The 15,557-nt window shown below is 41.0% G+C and overlaps 1 protein-coding gene across 1 annotated transcript; it reads left to right on the forward strand.

The window, feature by feature from the left end:
* On the forward strand, nucleotides 1-12,098 carry LOC138754095 (scavenger receptor cysteine-rich domain-containing protein DMBT1-like). The gene is made up of 8 exons (XM_069917917.1): nucleotides 1-83; nucleotides 2,514-2,831; nucleotides 2,917-2,985; nucleotides 3,075-3,386; nucleotides 3,503-3,538; nucleotides 4,351-4,461; nucleotides 8,775-8,885; nucleotides 10,656-12,098. Exons 2-8 carry the CDS (start codon nucleotides 2,612-2,614, stop codon nucleotides 10,661-10,663), a joined length of 867 nt encoding a protein of 288 aa, XP_069774018.1. The 5' UTR covers nucleotides 1-83; nucleotides 2,514-2,611; the 3' UTR covers nucleotides 10,664-12,098.
* Nucleotides 12,099-15,557: the final 3,459 nt, after the last annotated feature.

Genomic DNA, 15,557 nt, shown 5'->3' on the forward strand with positions numbered 1-15,557 from the left:
ATTTTACCTCTGGGAATGCCTGTCGGCGAGGTGGGGAGAGCACGACTGCACGCACAAAGAGGATGTAACAATCACATGCTCTGGTGAGGGCGCATTCAATCATTTCTCTTTCTGCTGCATCACAATTATAACGATTTGAAATCTAATTCCTCTTCTGCCATTGCACCTGTCTGAGATAGCAATGACTATTACAATGTGGCGACCCTCTTAGCAGCGAGCAAACTGGCTCCCAAAATGACAGGCGTGCTGTGGAAAATACGGGAAATTAAACTACCTCCAACACAGGTATTTATCTGGGATGATTACATCACTGATGACATCATTTCCTGTCCATGCGACAAAGCAGTGATGAATATGCCCAGCATGCAAGGCTGGATGTGTCAGTCTTGCTTTAGACGCAACCGCGGAAACATCAACTCAACAATGTGTACGATTCCATAACGTGTACACCAATGCCTATAGTAGTTCAGTATTCAAAACTTTGCGACATTAATGATTCTGATAGTCCAAATGATATTTGGACCCCAACATGGAAAATATTTCTTCCACGCGATCCGTGGCTCTGAAACTGCCAATGTTCTCGACTTCACAACCGTGTGCATTGTTTCACCAAGAAGAAGACAAATTCCATTTGAGGGAGATAACATCGGATTCGACGAAGTACTACTATGTAGTAAGCACCCTGGATCAAGAGACGCATGTCGAGTTTCCAATTTTCTACAGCAGCCTCTGGAGGAGGGCAAGTATATGGCGGTGAAGAATCCACTCATCTTATCCTCTCATAACGCGAGTGAGCGGCCCGTTTACTTCACTTAGTTGACTTGGGAGACAGGGTCACTTTTGCTCTCATGAATGAAATGCTGGCACTAGCGGAAAGGCATAGGCCCTGTCTTAAATTCGAACAGACCTTCTTGCAGCAGTTGCTAGTATATAACCACATGCTGCTGGCCAATGAGGATTTCAGTACCTACAGAGAATCGCCGCCCGTACTGACATTCTATGGCGGGTGAAGCAAGAAAGAATGACATCTGTAGGACAGGTCACCAGATCCCACCTGCAGCAGCTGGACCTTGGAACTCCAACATTAGACTGGCAGCAGAGTTGATCAAATCCGTTGTCAGACCACGAGATGGACAGGAGACAACAAGACGATATTAGCACCCAATTCGACAAACAATAACAGGAAGACCTTCATCTAAATTTCAGCCACTATAGATTCTGTTCGCCATTTTCCACTATTTATGCAGAAGATCCAACGAAGCACAGAAGTCTGCAGATGCTCAGATGTAGTAAAAATGCAAATATGCTGGTTGACTCACCAGGTCAAGCAGCGTCCATAGGAAGCAGAGCTATACTGTATACCCAATCTTTCGGGATTGAGCTCTTCTTCAACGTATGAGCAAAAAGCAGGCAACTATCCGAATAAAAGGTTGCGGGTGACGGTTAGAAATGACAGGGGGGTTAGAAAGGCCATTCAATTCAATTATGCTTGAAGCACGATCATTCTTTTAAAAGCTGATTTTCCCCTTTCCCCTATTTGATTTCGAGGTGCTTTACGAATGGTTGCCAATTAATGACCAAACAGTGCAAGAGCATATTTTGGAAAGAGCCTGATTCACCTTTCGGGTCCGAGCCACCTCCGGAAAGGTGGGAGGGGTTTGGAAGATGAATATTTCGGATAACTTTACACTAAACTCAGAGTTGGCGTAACTTTGCTGTTCAGATCACTTTTCCGTGTTTGTGTAACGTGTTGCTGAGGTCGATTCTAGCAGATGAAATTAACTGACATGATAAAAGACAGATATGGTAACCTGTAATTGGAACAAAATGTTATAGAATCCGGAATGGAGTGCCGTGTCCAGATGGAAGATATGTTGTTATTCCGCAAGGTTCCATCCAACACGGGACATCACAGATGGAAAAACGAATGGAAGTGGGAGAGTTATTTGAAATGGACGATGATCTCAGGACCACTTCTGCAGATTGAATGAAGGTACTCTGTAAAAGTATAATAAAAGTAAGAGTGCACAATTGTGTGGCACTGAATGCAAGTTAATTTTTGGAAGAGGTTCAAGTGCATCCTTCGTTCACCTGGAAGGACTATTTGAGTCCCCGGAGAATGTGAGAAAGCAATGATGTCGCATCTTTCGCAGTTGCAGCAGAATCTGCGATCAGATGGAACTGGTTGGTGCAGAGCAGCGGAACGACTCATGAAAGAGATAAACCTTTGGAAATACAGAACATAGGATCCGACTTTCTGAATGGAGATTCCCTGACCACAGCCACCACCGCATCACGGTCAAAATCAGAGAAATCATGCGGATTCCCGACACTCATCCCCACACTGTCCACATTCAGCCTAATCCCGTTACCGTCTTTTCAGCATTTTACTGTTCCGCCCACTGTTCCTGATGTGATTTCGCGATTTTATGTTGGTATTTCTTGTTTTTATTCAAGTCCAAACAGATCTTTCCTCGTAGCGGTAAAATGTACACAACCTCTTCCGTTGACAGAGCACAAAGAAATGCGCCTGAAGAACGGACGGCATCGATGTGAAGGAAGAGTGGAAGTGCTGTAGAATGGGACGTGGGGAACAGTTTGCCTCGACCGAATGAACTCGAAGGCTGTAGATGTGATCTGCAAACAACTAAAATGTGGACCCGGCAAATCACTTGAAGTTGATGCGGCGAAATATGGAGAAGGCTCTGGGCAAATATGGCTCGATGAGCTGGACTGTACATCGCACGAGTCGACCCTTTGGCAATGTCAATCATCCCCTTGGGGACACCACGACTGTCAGCACAAGGAGGATGCAGCCGTTGCTTGTGAAGGTAACATTAGGGTGGAATGAAACGCGGCTGACATTTTAAACAGAAGAGATGTACAAATCCGTCACCATCTTCCTCTTGTCAACAGAAGCCCAAGTGCTGGAGGAATCCGACTGGGGAAAGTTCTGCCTTAAAGAATCAGAATCGGAAATTGCAGGTAATTCAGTGCATGTAAAGTTGTGTGAAATGTATTCGCCTATTTGTCAATTTAAATTAATTTAATGATTTATTTTCTGTTCCTCTCAGATCTGTCCTTACGGCTGGTTGGCGGTAGCAACAGTTGCTCCGGGAGGTTGGAGATACTGTGGAATAATCGTTCGGGCACTGTGTGTGACGACTCCTGGGATCTAGCCGATGCAGATGTAGTCTGCAGACAGTTGCGCTGTGGCCCTGCTCGTTGGACCCCAGGAGCGGCGACCATTGACAACGGCCACGGTGACATCTTGTTGGATGAAGTGAAATGTACAGGAAGTGAATCCCTTCTCTCCAGCTGCCCCTCCTCACAACTCGGCCAACACGACTGTGACCATAAGGAAGACGTCATTGTCTTTTGCTCTGGTTGGTGTTTTGGCACAATTTCCACCTTCTCTTCAATCCAATCTTCATGTCGTAATGTCGTTTTCTCATTCTTATCTAAATGAACTCTTGAAATGTCGATTCATTAATATCCACAGATCCAATTTTGGCGGCTACTGGCTCTACCAATTCAGGTATTTATTACGAATATATAGTTGGTGACATCCATGTGGAACACGGAGCTGGGATCTGAGCTCTCCTGCGCAATGCCGCATAGCACCACAATTGGATCGTTTGTGTCCAGAACCACTGTATAGTGGTGATAGGGGGAAACCTACTAGTGATGCTGATGCCCTATTTTCTTCCATTAAAGCAAATCCCAGGCCAAGAACTTCGTAAATATAATTGTATTTTGGCCCTAGAATTGATAATTGGGAGCACCAAACCTGGTTACAGACCATCCCTCTTGTTGTGTTGATGGACATTTTCAAAATTTCAAAACCGTCAGTCCCAAAACTAAGGGCTTGAACTGGCATTAAAAAAAAACATATTAATTCAGGCATGTTTATTGTGGTGGCACTAGTTATCATGCGTCCTGGACACAATGTCAACCATCGTCCGTGATGCTGCAAAATAATGATGCTTGTTTGATAAACAGTTTCAGAATTGGCTTCGGCTTACTCATGCATCTGGATTAATGCAGAGAAAAGCTATTTTGAAAATGGTAAAACAAGAAATTCTGCGGATTCTGGGGTCGAATGCAATACACAAAGTTGCTGGGGAAACCCAAGCAAGTTACACCCGAAATATTGGTTAGCTATTACATCCTTTGAATGCTGCGTGACCTGCTGTGTTTCTCAGCACGTTTGTTCATAGACAGCATGCTTTAGATCAAGACATTCAATCAGTGCCTAACGATCGTAATGTTCCGCCGCAAACATGTACAGTCGCGTCAATTTTGAATCCTGTAAATCTGCGGTCTATTTCTTGTAAATCTTCTGGTTAGGTTTTAACAATTCCTCCATCATGGTTGCTGTCTGCATCACCCTTGGGGTCCTCCTAATCGCCGAGATTATTGCGCTGATGACAATAGTGCAGAGAAGGTCGGAGAGACGAGGTGAGCTTCAAAGTTTACGCTGCATTCTGATACCCTATAGTTCATAACTTATTCAAACTACTGTTTGCGGCACTTCCCTCAAGTTTACCTTCGTTACAGTGAATAGACGTCTCCCTCTCTTGAACAGTTGAGGTGATGCGTGGCAGAGGCTCACCCTTTGCCGTTTACCAAGCAACCTATGAAGAGATTGAGAATTTCAGACATCGACAGGATTCAGGTGTATATTTGCATTTGGCATCCACTCTTCAAGTGACAAATTCACCTCGTTCTTCTATAGTCCACGGGCTAGAACCACAGAACAATACAGCACAGAAAACAGGACATTCAGCCCTTCCAGCCTGTACTTAAACGTCATACCACTAACCATTCCATAACCCTCTAGACCTCTCCCATCCACGTATCTATTCAATTTATTTTTTAAACTTAAGAGTGAGTACGACTTTAGCACATCAGATGGCTGCTCATTCCACACTCGCATCACGCTCTGAGTGAAATGGTTCTCCCTAATGTTCCCTCTGAAGCCATGTCCTCTTGTATGTATCTTTCCTAATCTAAGTGGAAAGAGCCTACTCGCATTTACACTGTTTATATCTCTCGTAATTTTTAAAATCTTTATCAAATCTCCCCTCACTCTTCTCCACACCAAGGTATAAAGTCCTAACCTGTTTAATCTTTCCCTGTAAATCAACTCCTGAAGACCCAGCAACATCCTATTAAATATTTTCTGCACTCTTTCAAGCTTACTTATATTCTTCTTGTAGGTTGGTGATGAGAACTGCACACAATAATTCAGATTTGGCCCAACTAATGTCTTTGCAACCTTACCATAACATCCCAACTCTTGTACTCAATACTCTGATTTATGAAGAGCAAGCTGCCAGGAGTTTTTTTGACAGCCCTGTCTACCTGTGTCGTCATTTGGAGGGAATTATATATCTGAATTCCCAGATCCCTTTTTTAATCCGCACTCCTTGTACCCTATCATTAACTATACATGCCCTACATTGCTTTGTTTTTCCAAATGCAACATCTCACGCTTGTTTGTGTTAAATTCCCTCTGCAATCTTCTGGTCCATTTTCACAGTTGATCCATATCACTCTTTAAGCTTTGAACAACTTCCTTGCTGTCCACAGCGCCTCCAATCTTAGTGTCATCAGCAAACCTGCTGGTCCATTTTCTCATATTATCATCAGATCATTGGTATAGGCAACAAAGAACAACCGTCCCAGTACTGATCCCTGAGGCACACCACTATTAACAGGCCTCCGGTCTGAAAAATCATTCACTACCACTCTCTGTCTTCTCCCATTCACACAATTTTGAATCCAGTTTACAATTTCTCCATGGACACCTAGTGTCTGAACCTTCTGAACCAGCCTCCAATGTGTGAGGTAAAGTCTATGTAGGCAACATCCATTCCTCTATCTATGTTCTAGGCAACTACCTTGAAAAACTTTATAAGGTTTGTTAAACATTGCCTACCATGCAAAAGTCATGCTAATTATCCTTAATCAGCCCTTCGTTGTCCAAGTACTTCTATATTCAATTTCTCAGAAGACCGTCCAATAATTTACCTACTACTGACATTAAGCTCACCAGCCTGGTTTAATCTGGAGCCATTTTTTAAACAACAGGGCAACATAATCTACCCTCCAATCCTTTGCCACCTGACCCATGCTAAGTACATTTTAAATCTTTCTACCAGGACCCCTTCAATTTCTACACTAGTCTCACTCAAGGTCCAAGGAAATAGCATGTCAGGCCTGGGGATTTATCTACCTTTATTTTCTGTAAGGCAGCCAATACCTCCTCCTCTTTAATCTCTATATGTTCCATGCCACTACTGCTGGTTTCCCTGAATTCCTTATTCACTTTGCTAATTTCCTCAGTAAATACTGATGCAAAAAAAAAACAGTTTAAGATCTCCCCCATCTCATGTGGCTTCACACATAGTTGACCACTCCAAACCTCTCGGGGATCAAGTTTGTCCCTTACTATCCTTATACTCTCAACGTACTTGTAGAAACTCTTCGGGGTTACCTTCATATCATCTTCCAAAGCAACCTCATGTCTTCTTTTTTGCCTTCCTAATTTCCTTCTTAAACATTTTCTTACATTTTCTATACTCTTCTAGTACCTTATTTGCTCCTTGTGGCCTATACCTGCTACACACCTCTGTTTTTGAATATTTTATTTTTGATTTGCAAAGACTCATATAAATCTAAATAAACAATACATTTTTCCAAGAATAATCTATATCATACAAAGTCTATTTTATCCCCTACCCCTCTCCATTCCCTCCCATATCTAAAAACAACAAAAAATAATTAAATAATTACAAAGAGTAGAATATCATTAAAGTCAAAAGCCTTTAAGGCAACTGAAGAAGAACCCAAAGAAATCTAAAATAAAAGGAGAAAGAACAAGATGCAAGAGCTGTCTCCTGCACTATGACCCACTTCACTGATTTCAAGCATTCCACTACTCGCGGGGTTGTTGTCTTTATTTTATCTAAAAATGGTGTAATTGCATATGCATACAAATGTGATGCAGTTAGGGCTGCTACACACTAACGAATGTGCCATATTTCTTCCACAAATTGTGCGTGGTTTTCTCCAGGCGAATACAGCTCTTCATTTCCGTATTCCATTGTGTAATATTTAGTTGGGTGTCAGACTTCCCCGTGACTGCTATTCACATCCTGGCTATTAAAAAGGCGGCCATCACAAACTGAATTTGTGAGCTGGACAGTTTAAAACTCCTGTCCATAATGTTTCCCAGAAGGTACATTTGTGAATTCTCCTCTCTCTTCGTCTTAACCTGATCGCCAATATCTCTTGAAAACCAACGTTCTCTATGCCTGTTAACTTTTTATTTAATCCTGACAAGAACATGCAATCTCGGCACTCTCAAAATTTGCCTTTGAAGGCCTTCCACTTACTGAACATAATTGTTCATACCTGCCATAAAATAATTTTATCCCAATCCACTCTTCCTCGATCTCTTCTCATTTCCACAAATTTGGCCCTTCTCCAATTTAGAATCTTAACTTGAGGACCAGACCTATCCTTGTCGCAAATTAACTTGAAACTGGACCCAAAATATTTGCCTACACAAACTTATGTAACCTGACCTGTTTGTACCATCTCTCCTTGGTAACTCTATATATTGATTTAGAAAACTTTCCTGAACACATTTGACAAGTTCCACGCCATCCAGACATTTTACAGTATGGGGCCCCCAGCCAATGTATGGAAAATTAAAATCTCTTACTATTACAACTTTCAAGAAATACCTTTTGAAACCAAAGACTGTCGTAGCTGAAAACAATAGACAATAGGTGCTGGAGTAGGCCGTTCTGCGCATCGAGCCAGCACCGCCATTCATTTAGAACATTGATGATCTTCCACTATCAGTACCCTGTCCCTGCCTTCTCCCCATAAACTTTAATTCCCCGTCCACAAGAACCATATCTAACTCCTTCATGAACGTATCCAGAGAACCTGCTTTTACTACCCTCTGCGGCAAATCATTCCACAGAGGTCCGCTGGCGTTTTAAGAGAGAAAATATTTCACAGCCGAAAATTAATACGAACCCAGAATTGACGAATGAGTTCCCTGGTGGTGCCCGCTTCACAATTCACTCTCATTTTGCATCACCACTCTCTATTATCCCCATCCCATTTATTCACTTTTCCGCCTACTTCCCTTATTCCCTGAATCTTTAAACTGTCTTGACCACGAATTATTCATCCACTGATAGGAGAACTGAGAACTGCGGTGTTAACTCTGCTTTCTCATTACAAAGACAACCTGCACCGTTGACATTTCCACCAAGTTCCCGTATTATTTGCGTTGAAAATATCGAGTAGATGCGAAAATGACATCAGGAATAATCTTCCATAATTGTCTGAGGACACCATTGGCATTAACAATCGAATTGGCGCAGTTTATATTCACAATGGGTACGGCTGGCAGAGCGACCAGGGTTCAAATCCGTCGTTGTTTGAAGGGGTTTATACGATTTTCCCTAATTTTGTCGGCGTTTCCACCCTTGAAAACATTAGGTGTTTGTAGGTTGATAAGGTCTAATGGGTCTGAACAGATTTAAATGGACTGACAAACTTTCTACCTTAATATAAAATCACCCAGTTCATGAGCAAGCCGGCTTGTTGCATTGAATTGCATTCCGCAATGGTGTGGTGTGATATAACGTTGACGATGACGTCATTGTTATAATGAATCATTTGTGAATTCTGCCTGAATGTCCAATATAGTCTCGACAATAACTGTGAATTTCATTGACTTCTAGACGCCGATTACAGTGATTTCATCAATCAAATTGAATATTACACGAGCGACCCTTCAGATGGCGCTTTGCTGGAAACAGAATATCCTCAAGAAAACAGTTCTCGTGTTGATGGTTTGTCACCTTTCTTGGGGCTTTCCAATCTATCTTATATGATTTAATTAGCTTGTGATCAGAATCTATCCAGATTTTCCGTCGTGAAGTAACAACGAATATCACTCTTTTAAATTGGTTTGTACTATGAGCCCTGTGAACATGTTTGAACGTGAAATAATCCTCTCGAGTGCAGCCAATGTGTAAGGTACCGAAACAATGGCCATTAATTGTTTGACCTGAGTGGTTTGCAGGCATCGAAAAATGAAATAAGCGCGCAGTCTAAGTGTACTGTCGTTCATGTCCAGGTCGAATATCAAAAGGTTTCTTCCCTCAAAGGTATCACGTGAGAAACAATATATTGCGTTCTGCGAACGAAAGCTCGCAATTTAACAATTATTTACAGAAACGTAACTCTGACTTTCCACGGATAATCTTCGCTTCCTCCAAGCGATGCAACCTGTCGACTCCGACCGTGCTGGGAGCTGATTCCCAAGACTGTCATTTCCGGATGGACGGCAGTTTTGACGATCCCCTCATGCAGACAGTTGTCCTCGGTCAGACTGTGTGAGGACAGTCGCCGATAGACGTTCTTTAAATAGTTGCCTTTGAAACCAGAATGTTGTAGTATAAGTTATAGGTAATGGACAATAGAATGGATACTGCTTTTAGGAAGGAAGGAATCATAAGGCAGGTGCTGAAAATCGTTATTAAGTGAGTTATTTGATGTTTCTAGTTGATGAGAATAAATTTTCAAAATATACATCGAGAAGGAAAAAGGGATAAAATGGGGCTCGGGTCAGCAGACTTAATGAATGTTTGCAAAACCTTCTGATAAATATGTTAAAAATCAAAATGATAGCCAGATCCTCTTCGGGACCAAATGGAAGTGTGTTTGGTGAGGCAAGTGTGGTGTCTTGAATGACAACTTCGCGTCAGTATACACCATGTTCCGTGATCGGGAAATGGAAGTTCAATGAAGGAGTACGTTCCTGATCTGCAACATGTGTGTATCAGGAAATCGGGAGTTTTAGAGGCACTGACGTACAATCAGCTGGTAGCGTCCACGGGGGCTGGTGAAATCTGTCACATGGTGTGAATGGGGGGGGGGGGGGCTTTGACGGGCTGTCATTGTTATCAGATGGATGCAGGAGGCTGAGGAGTGTCTTTAAAGTGAATCATAACTTTATGGAGCAAATGAATATATTGGATAATCGCCCTTACTTTCTAAAGGCGGGAATTCAATTAAGACGACAACACTTTAAGGCCACTGATCCTATTTAAGGACGCCTATGTGGAAGATTTTCCACACAGAGTGTTGATGGCCTGTGGAATAACGTGCTCAGGGAGGTGGAAGAGGCAGGAACAATGAAAGCGATGTAGATGGTTGACTGGAATGGACAAGAATTCAAGAGTATGGTGAAATGATTCGCACTGATAGACATGATGGTCGGTATAGATGAATTGGACCAAACAAACTATTTTCGTGCTGCACAGTTCACATTGTGCTCACATTTCAGGGATAATGATTTTCAAGAAAAAAAAAGATCAGGGATGAAATGAAAGTTATTGGCAATTAAAAAAGAAATATTTACACTATCTTTACCTTTCTTTCACTGTCTTTTTTTGGTCCCATTTAATTACTCTGATATATTCGGAGACTTTATACCATGGTTTCGCAATTAATGATAAAATGTCTTGCAAGTGAATGTGCACAATACAGCAAGGAGGCACGCCATGCAAGTCTATCCTTTCCCAGGTTGAATGTTTTGTCCTTCCATTATTTTGCAGGTCAATAGAACATTAGGTTACAGATACACTTTTCTAACGCCAGTCATGGAGAAAAGGCCAACGTTTCATTGGATCCAACATCAGTTTCATCTTTCCATCAAGAGGAACATATAGTTCTTCAAGGTGTTAACGTCACTCGCCATATTATGGAAACCACAGCTACTAAATTGATTTGATTTACCACAACTTGACATTTATGGAACTTGCTGTATGTTTGCATTGCTCGGTTTATTCCTGAACTTGACGAACGATTAAAATCGAATTGTATGGATGAATAATTTATGAGAATTTATCCTTTCTGAAAACTTTTGATATCCCTCTGTAGATGCTTAAGACCCCTGCTGGGACCGTTGATAACTGTTGATTAAAGGGCGCCTTTCTTTCCAGCAATGTAATAAGTATTCGTGATGTTCAGTAACCGTTGAACAGTCACATTGTAAATATAAAAATCGAGGAACCGTCATTTACGTATCAGATAGAATTGTGTACGCTCACATTTTGCCCAAAATGTATTCAAATCCAAGATACACGAAAACAGCAACCATTGTTATTACGCGTAGTCTCAATGCGTGAATAATATATACTAGGACTAGAACTTTAATGAGCACAGCTATCCTTCTGAATGTTTAAAAAGAAGCAAAAACTAACTTTTCCATTCAGTAATAAAAATATAAAGTGTAAAATATGCCAGCTGGTGCAATGTGTTAAAACGATTACCTGATTAGTACCTGTCATTAAAAACTTCAAATAAAATGTAAATCCTAATTTCCAATAATGTCCCACTGAGCACGTTAATGTCTTCAGTAAACTCTGACCTCAATGAAACTCCTGGCCTGCCTTGTGATTTCTGTTCGTCAAAGTAAACTCCACTTACTTCACAAATTAACTTGTGGACCAGCACTGATGTTGCCACTACGATATGATAAGTTGCTGACGTTCATAACAGAAAAGAATTTATGATGAAAAACAGAACAAGTGTGATTCTGAGGAAGATGTCTCGTATATTTGTCATTCCAATTAATAAAGAGATTCAATTTAATTAATTGTGCCACTTAATGAAGTGCATTTAGTTTCGGGAACAAATATGTGCATACACGTAACTCTTAAACCTTATCTCCAAATCCACAAAAAAATTTATATAATCAAAGACCACATAGAACCTTCTGAAAGAAAACACAGCACCACATTCCCAAAGATAAATAGGTTTGAAGAATTAAAACTGATTTTACCACAATACCATATTGAGAAAGAATAAAGTAGTTTGAAAACTATTTCCCAAATTCTCTGTGAAATTCTCAGTTGTGCCTAATGATATTAGAAGAGCTTCTCCACGCTCAGTTACCTCCATCAAATATCTATGCCAATCTTCATTTTTTTTCCTTCTTCTTTGCATTTATTGGTGTTCATCTCAAATGTAATTTTACTGTTGGAACAAAGGACCAATAAACCGTTTATATATGTAAAATATTTGACCGTACGTTTCCATTAATAGTCTGCTTTGCAAATACAAAAGCGAATGGATACTACGATTCTGTTTCCATCGATATTTTTGAAAATAGCTCTTCATACTGGAAAGGAAAACATGAATTATTAGCATGGATTATCAACAGAATTAAATGCCCACGGTTACTCAGGAAAGGGAATAAATCAGGGAATGATAGGAGTCAAGAAAGGAGACTGTTATGCAAAGTGAATTCATTTTCAAATGTTGCAATGTCAATAACATATAAATTAAGAGGCTTTCTGCAATTTGCAACCAACGATAGCTTTTAAATATACTGTCGTCTTTGCGACATCTCTTTGGAAATATCGCTGAATCAAATTCAATGTAGAAAATTAAGGCTTATGAGCTGGAATTTGGCATGGAAAGAGGCTCTATGTCCCAACGAATATGCACAATCTGCAACTCCCAAACAAGAAATTCATCCTATTGTTATTTTTCCAACATTCACACTGATTCTGCACATATTCGGGAACTGAACCACATTTACACTGGTCAGTTAACCCACCATAACGCTCGTCTTTGGGATGTGGGGAGAAAGGTGGCATCTTGAGCCAAAACAAGGAGAGCATTAAGAAAGTTACTCTACTTTTGGCCAATTAAAAAAAAAATCTGCATCCTTTGTTCAATTATTTGGTGAAGAAAGTGAATTATTTAGCTCTAATAACTGTGTGAAAGGGTGTCTCGGGTGGATGTAAACACTCCCACTCAGTGTTTCTTTTGTCGTTTTGGTAGACTCAAGAAATATTTTAATCACTACCCTAGAGCTTCTTTGGGAAAATTGATGCTAATTAGCGTGATATGCCAACAGCTTGTCTTACCCGCGGTGAATCCCCGTACTTCATTGTTTGGCAAGTTTAGGGCAGATATGAACTTTCATCATAGAACGCAAGAGGGCGCTGTGAATGAGGTGCCTGAGAACAAGTTGATTTTGCTGAAGATAAGTAAACGATTACACTAAGTATAAACTGCAAAAACGTATGATCGTGCAAATAAATGATCAGGAAAATCCATAACATCTTATTGGCATTCTTGATCAATGACGCAGGGGCCTCGAGTTATCATGCCAAGTCATCGTGAAAATGTATTCATTGCTCATGGTTAGTCACTATTTTCCAGTCACATTTGAAGTCACTTGGAAAACGAGAGGCAGATGAAGTGTTTTCACTGCCTATGGAGCGTTTCCGTGGGTTGAAGATGCTTATCAAGTTCAAAGTCACTGATAAGTGCATTAACTCATAGAGCACAGAAATGATCACTATGACACATGTCGTGTTCCACCATCAAGTACCAATCTATACTGGTTCCGATCACTAGTACCTGCTTTGATGTTAATGTCCTCTATCAGCTTCGACAGAATATTGGGAATAATTGAAAGGTGCGTCACTTCATGAGCATATCGTAAAGAGAGTTTTTGTTGATTGGCCTTAATAAATTAAAGTATTGAGTACAGGTGTTGCTATGTTATATTGAAGTTAAATAATACATGTTTCAGACAAGATTTGGAATATTGTGGGCAATTTTTGTCACACAGGAAAGACATCAATGATTTTACAAGTTTATTTTCGAGATTTGGAGAGCAGAGTTTGAAGGAAAGATGAATAGGTTAAGACATTTGACCCTGGAGCTTTGGAGAATGAGTGAAGTTTGACAGGGTATGTTAAGCTATGCAGGTATCGATAGGGTAATTGCCAACAGGCTTTATTCATTGAGGATGGATCAGACAAATAAAAGAGCACAGAGGTTAACTGTGAAGGTGGTGAGAGAGAGGAACGAGCCTCCAGCGGAAGGTGGTGGATGTGGGTACCATTCATACTGAACATTACGGGAATTTAAAAAAGTGACTGGAAAGCAGTGATTAACCATGAGCAATTAATACATTTTCATAATGACTTGGCATGATAACTCGAGGCCTCTCAGTTGGGTGTAAACAAACCCACAGAACATTCCTTTCCCCCGCTTGGAGATCTAAAAATCATTACCCAATTTGGGACTTTTGGGAAACTAGTGACATTTAGTTGAGTTTAATATTCTATAATCCAGGTACCATATAATTGTTGACGAATATAGGACCCATGTTGGCCGACAGTGCCCAATTCACGACTTAAATTGTGCAGATGCTGTGGTTGTAGTGCAATGCCCCAAAGTGCTGCAGAAGCTAAGCAGGCCACACATAATTTATAGCAGTGGTTTTTAAACAGCATCCCCCTCTTCCCTCAACACATGCCATAGATGTTCTCTGATGAGTAAGCGATTACCTAAGGTAGTATGTGAGTCGAGACAAAAGGTTTGAAAACTACTGTTGTAAATATCCCGAATGGACTGGTTATGAACTCGGTTTCATAACTCCAAAGGAAATGGGGGGTAACAATTTTTCTCAAGCAAAATATTTCAGTAACAATTGGGTCTAGAGCAATGATTTTCAACTTTCCCTTCCAACACATACCACTTTAAGCAATCCCTTACTCCAACACAGAGCACCTCTGGCATAAGAGTTGCTTAAGGTGGAATGTAAATTTAGGGGGCAGTTTGAAAACCACTTGATCTATAGGAAATAAAGGTAACAAAATATTCGGACCGGAACTCTTCATTAAGGTAGGAAAAATAAAGCAGGTAGGTGCCTGAATTAAGATTACTGGAGAGTGGAGAATAGGAGGGAAGAAGCGGCAGGGAAGATGCACCATGAGGTTAGGAGAGATAGATGGAGTGGGTATCTCTGATTTGAGAGTGAAGTTGTGCGGAGCTGGAGGAAAGGAGACAGAGGACGAGAGAGAGAGAGAGATAGAGAGAGATATGGAGAGAGAGAGAAAGAGAGAGAGAGAGAGAGTCAGAGAGAGAGAGAGAGAGAGAGAGAGATCGAGAGAGAGACAGAGCGAGCGAGAGAGAGAGAGCGAGAGAGAGAGAGGGAGAGAGAGAGAGAGAGAGAGAGAGAGAGAGAGGGGAGATGGATCTAATGGAACATGGAAAAGTAAATATTAAAGGAATCTGATCGAAACAATCTCCTCATTGCGCCCAGTCGCTGTGATGAGGAAGAGTCCACAACCGTGGCACCGGATGCAGTTGGTGTCCCCGACCGACTCACCAGTGAAGTGTTATTTCACCCGGTTGGAAGGTTGTTGGTGTTGGTGACTGGCGTGTGGTAGGTGAGGAGCGGAGGAATCCCGTCCTTGTTGCATGGAAAAGGAGAGGGGGTCAGGGTAGATGTGAGGTATCGAGAATGATTTATTATTGTTGAAGATACATCGCATTAAATAATAACTTACTTGATTTAGATACAATTTTGAGAAAAACGGTATGCCCAATAAATGCAGATGAGGGATTTCCTTTGACTGACCGATTTCCTTATTCTGCAGAAAGCAACGAGCGTTTTCCTAATGGAGTGTTGTAATCTGTTCATGTGA

This window comes from Narcine bancroftii, chromosome 2, assembly GCF_036971445.1.
Source record: "Narcine bancroftii isolate sNarBan1 chromosome 2, sNarBan1.hap1, whole genome shotgun sequence".
NCBI lineage: Eukaryota > Metazoa > Chordata > Chondrichthyes > Torpediniformes > Narcinidae > Narcine > Narcine bancroftii.

Excerpts from the sequence above, each read along its gene's own strand:
- LOC138754095 (XM_069917917.1), top strand. The coding sequence starts at position 2,612 with ATGAACTCGAAGGCTGTAGATGTGATCTGCAAACAACTAAAATGTGGA. Across the intron at positions 2,986-3,074 it reads ATCAGAATCGGAAATTGCAG|ATCTGTCCTTACGGCTGGTT; the intron begins GTAATTCAGTGC and ends TGTTCCTCTCAG. Across the intron at positions 4,462-8,774 it reads GAGAAGGTCGGAGAGACGAG|ACGCCGATTACAGTGATTTC; the intron begins GTGAGCTTCAAA and ends ATTGACTTCTAG.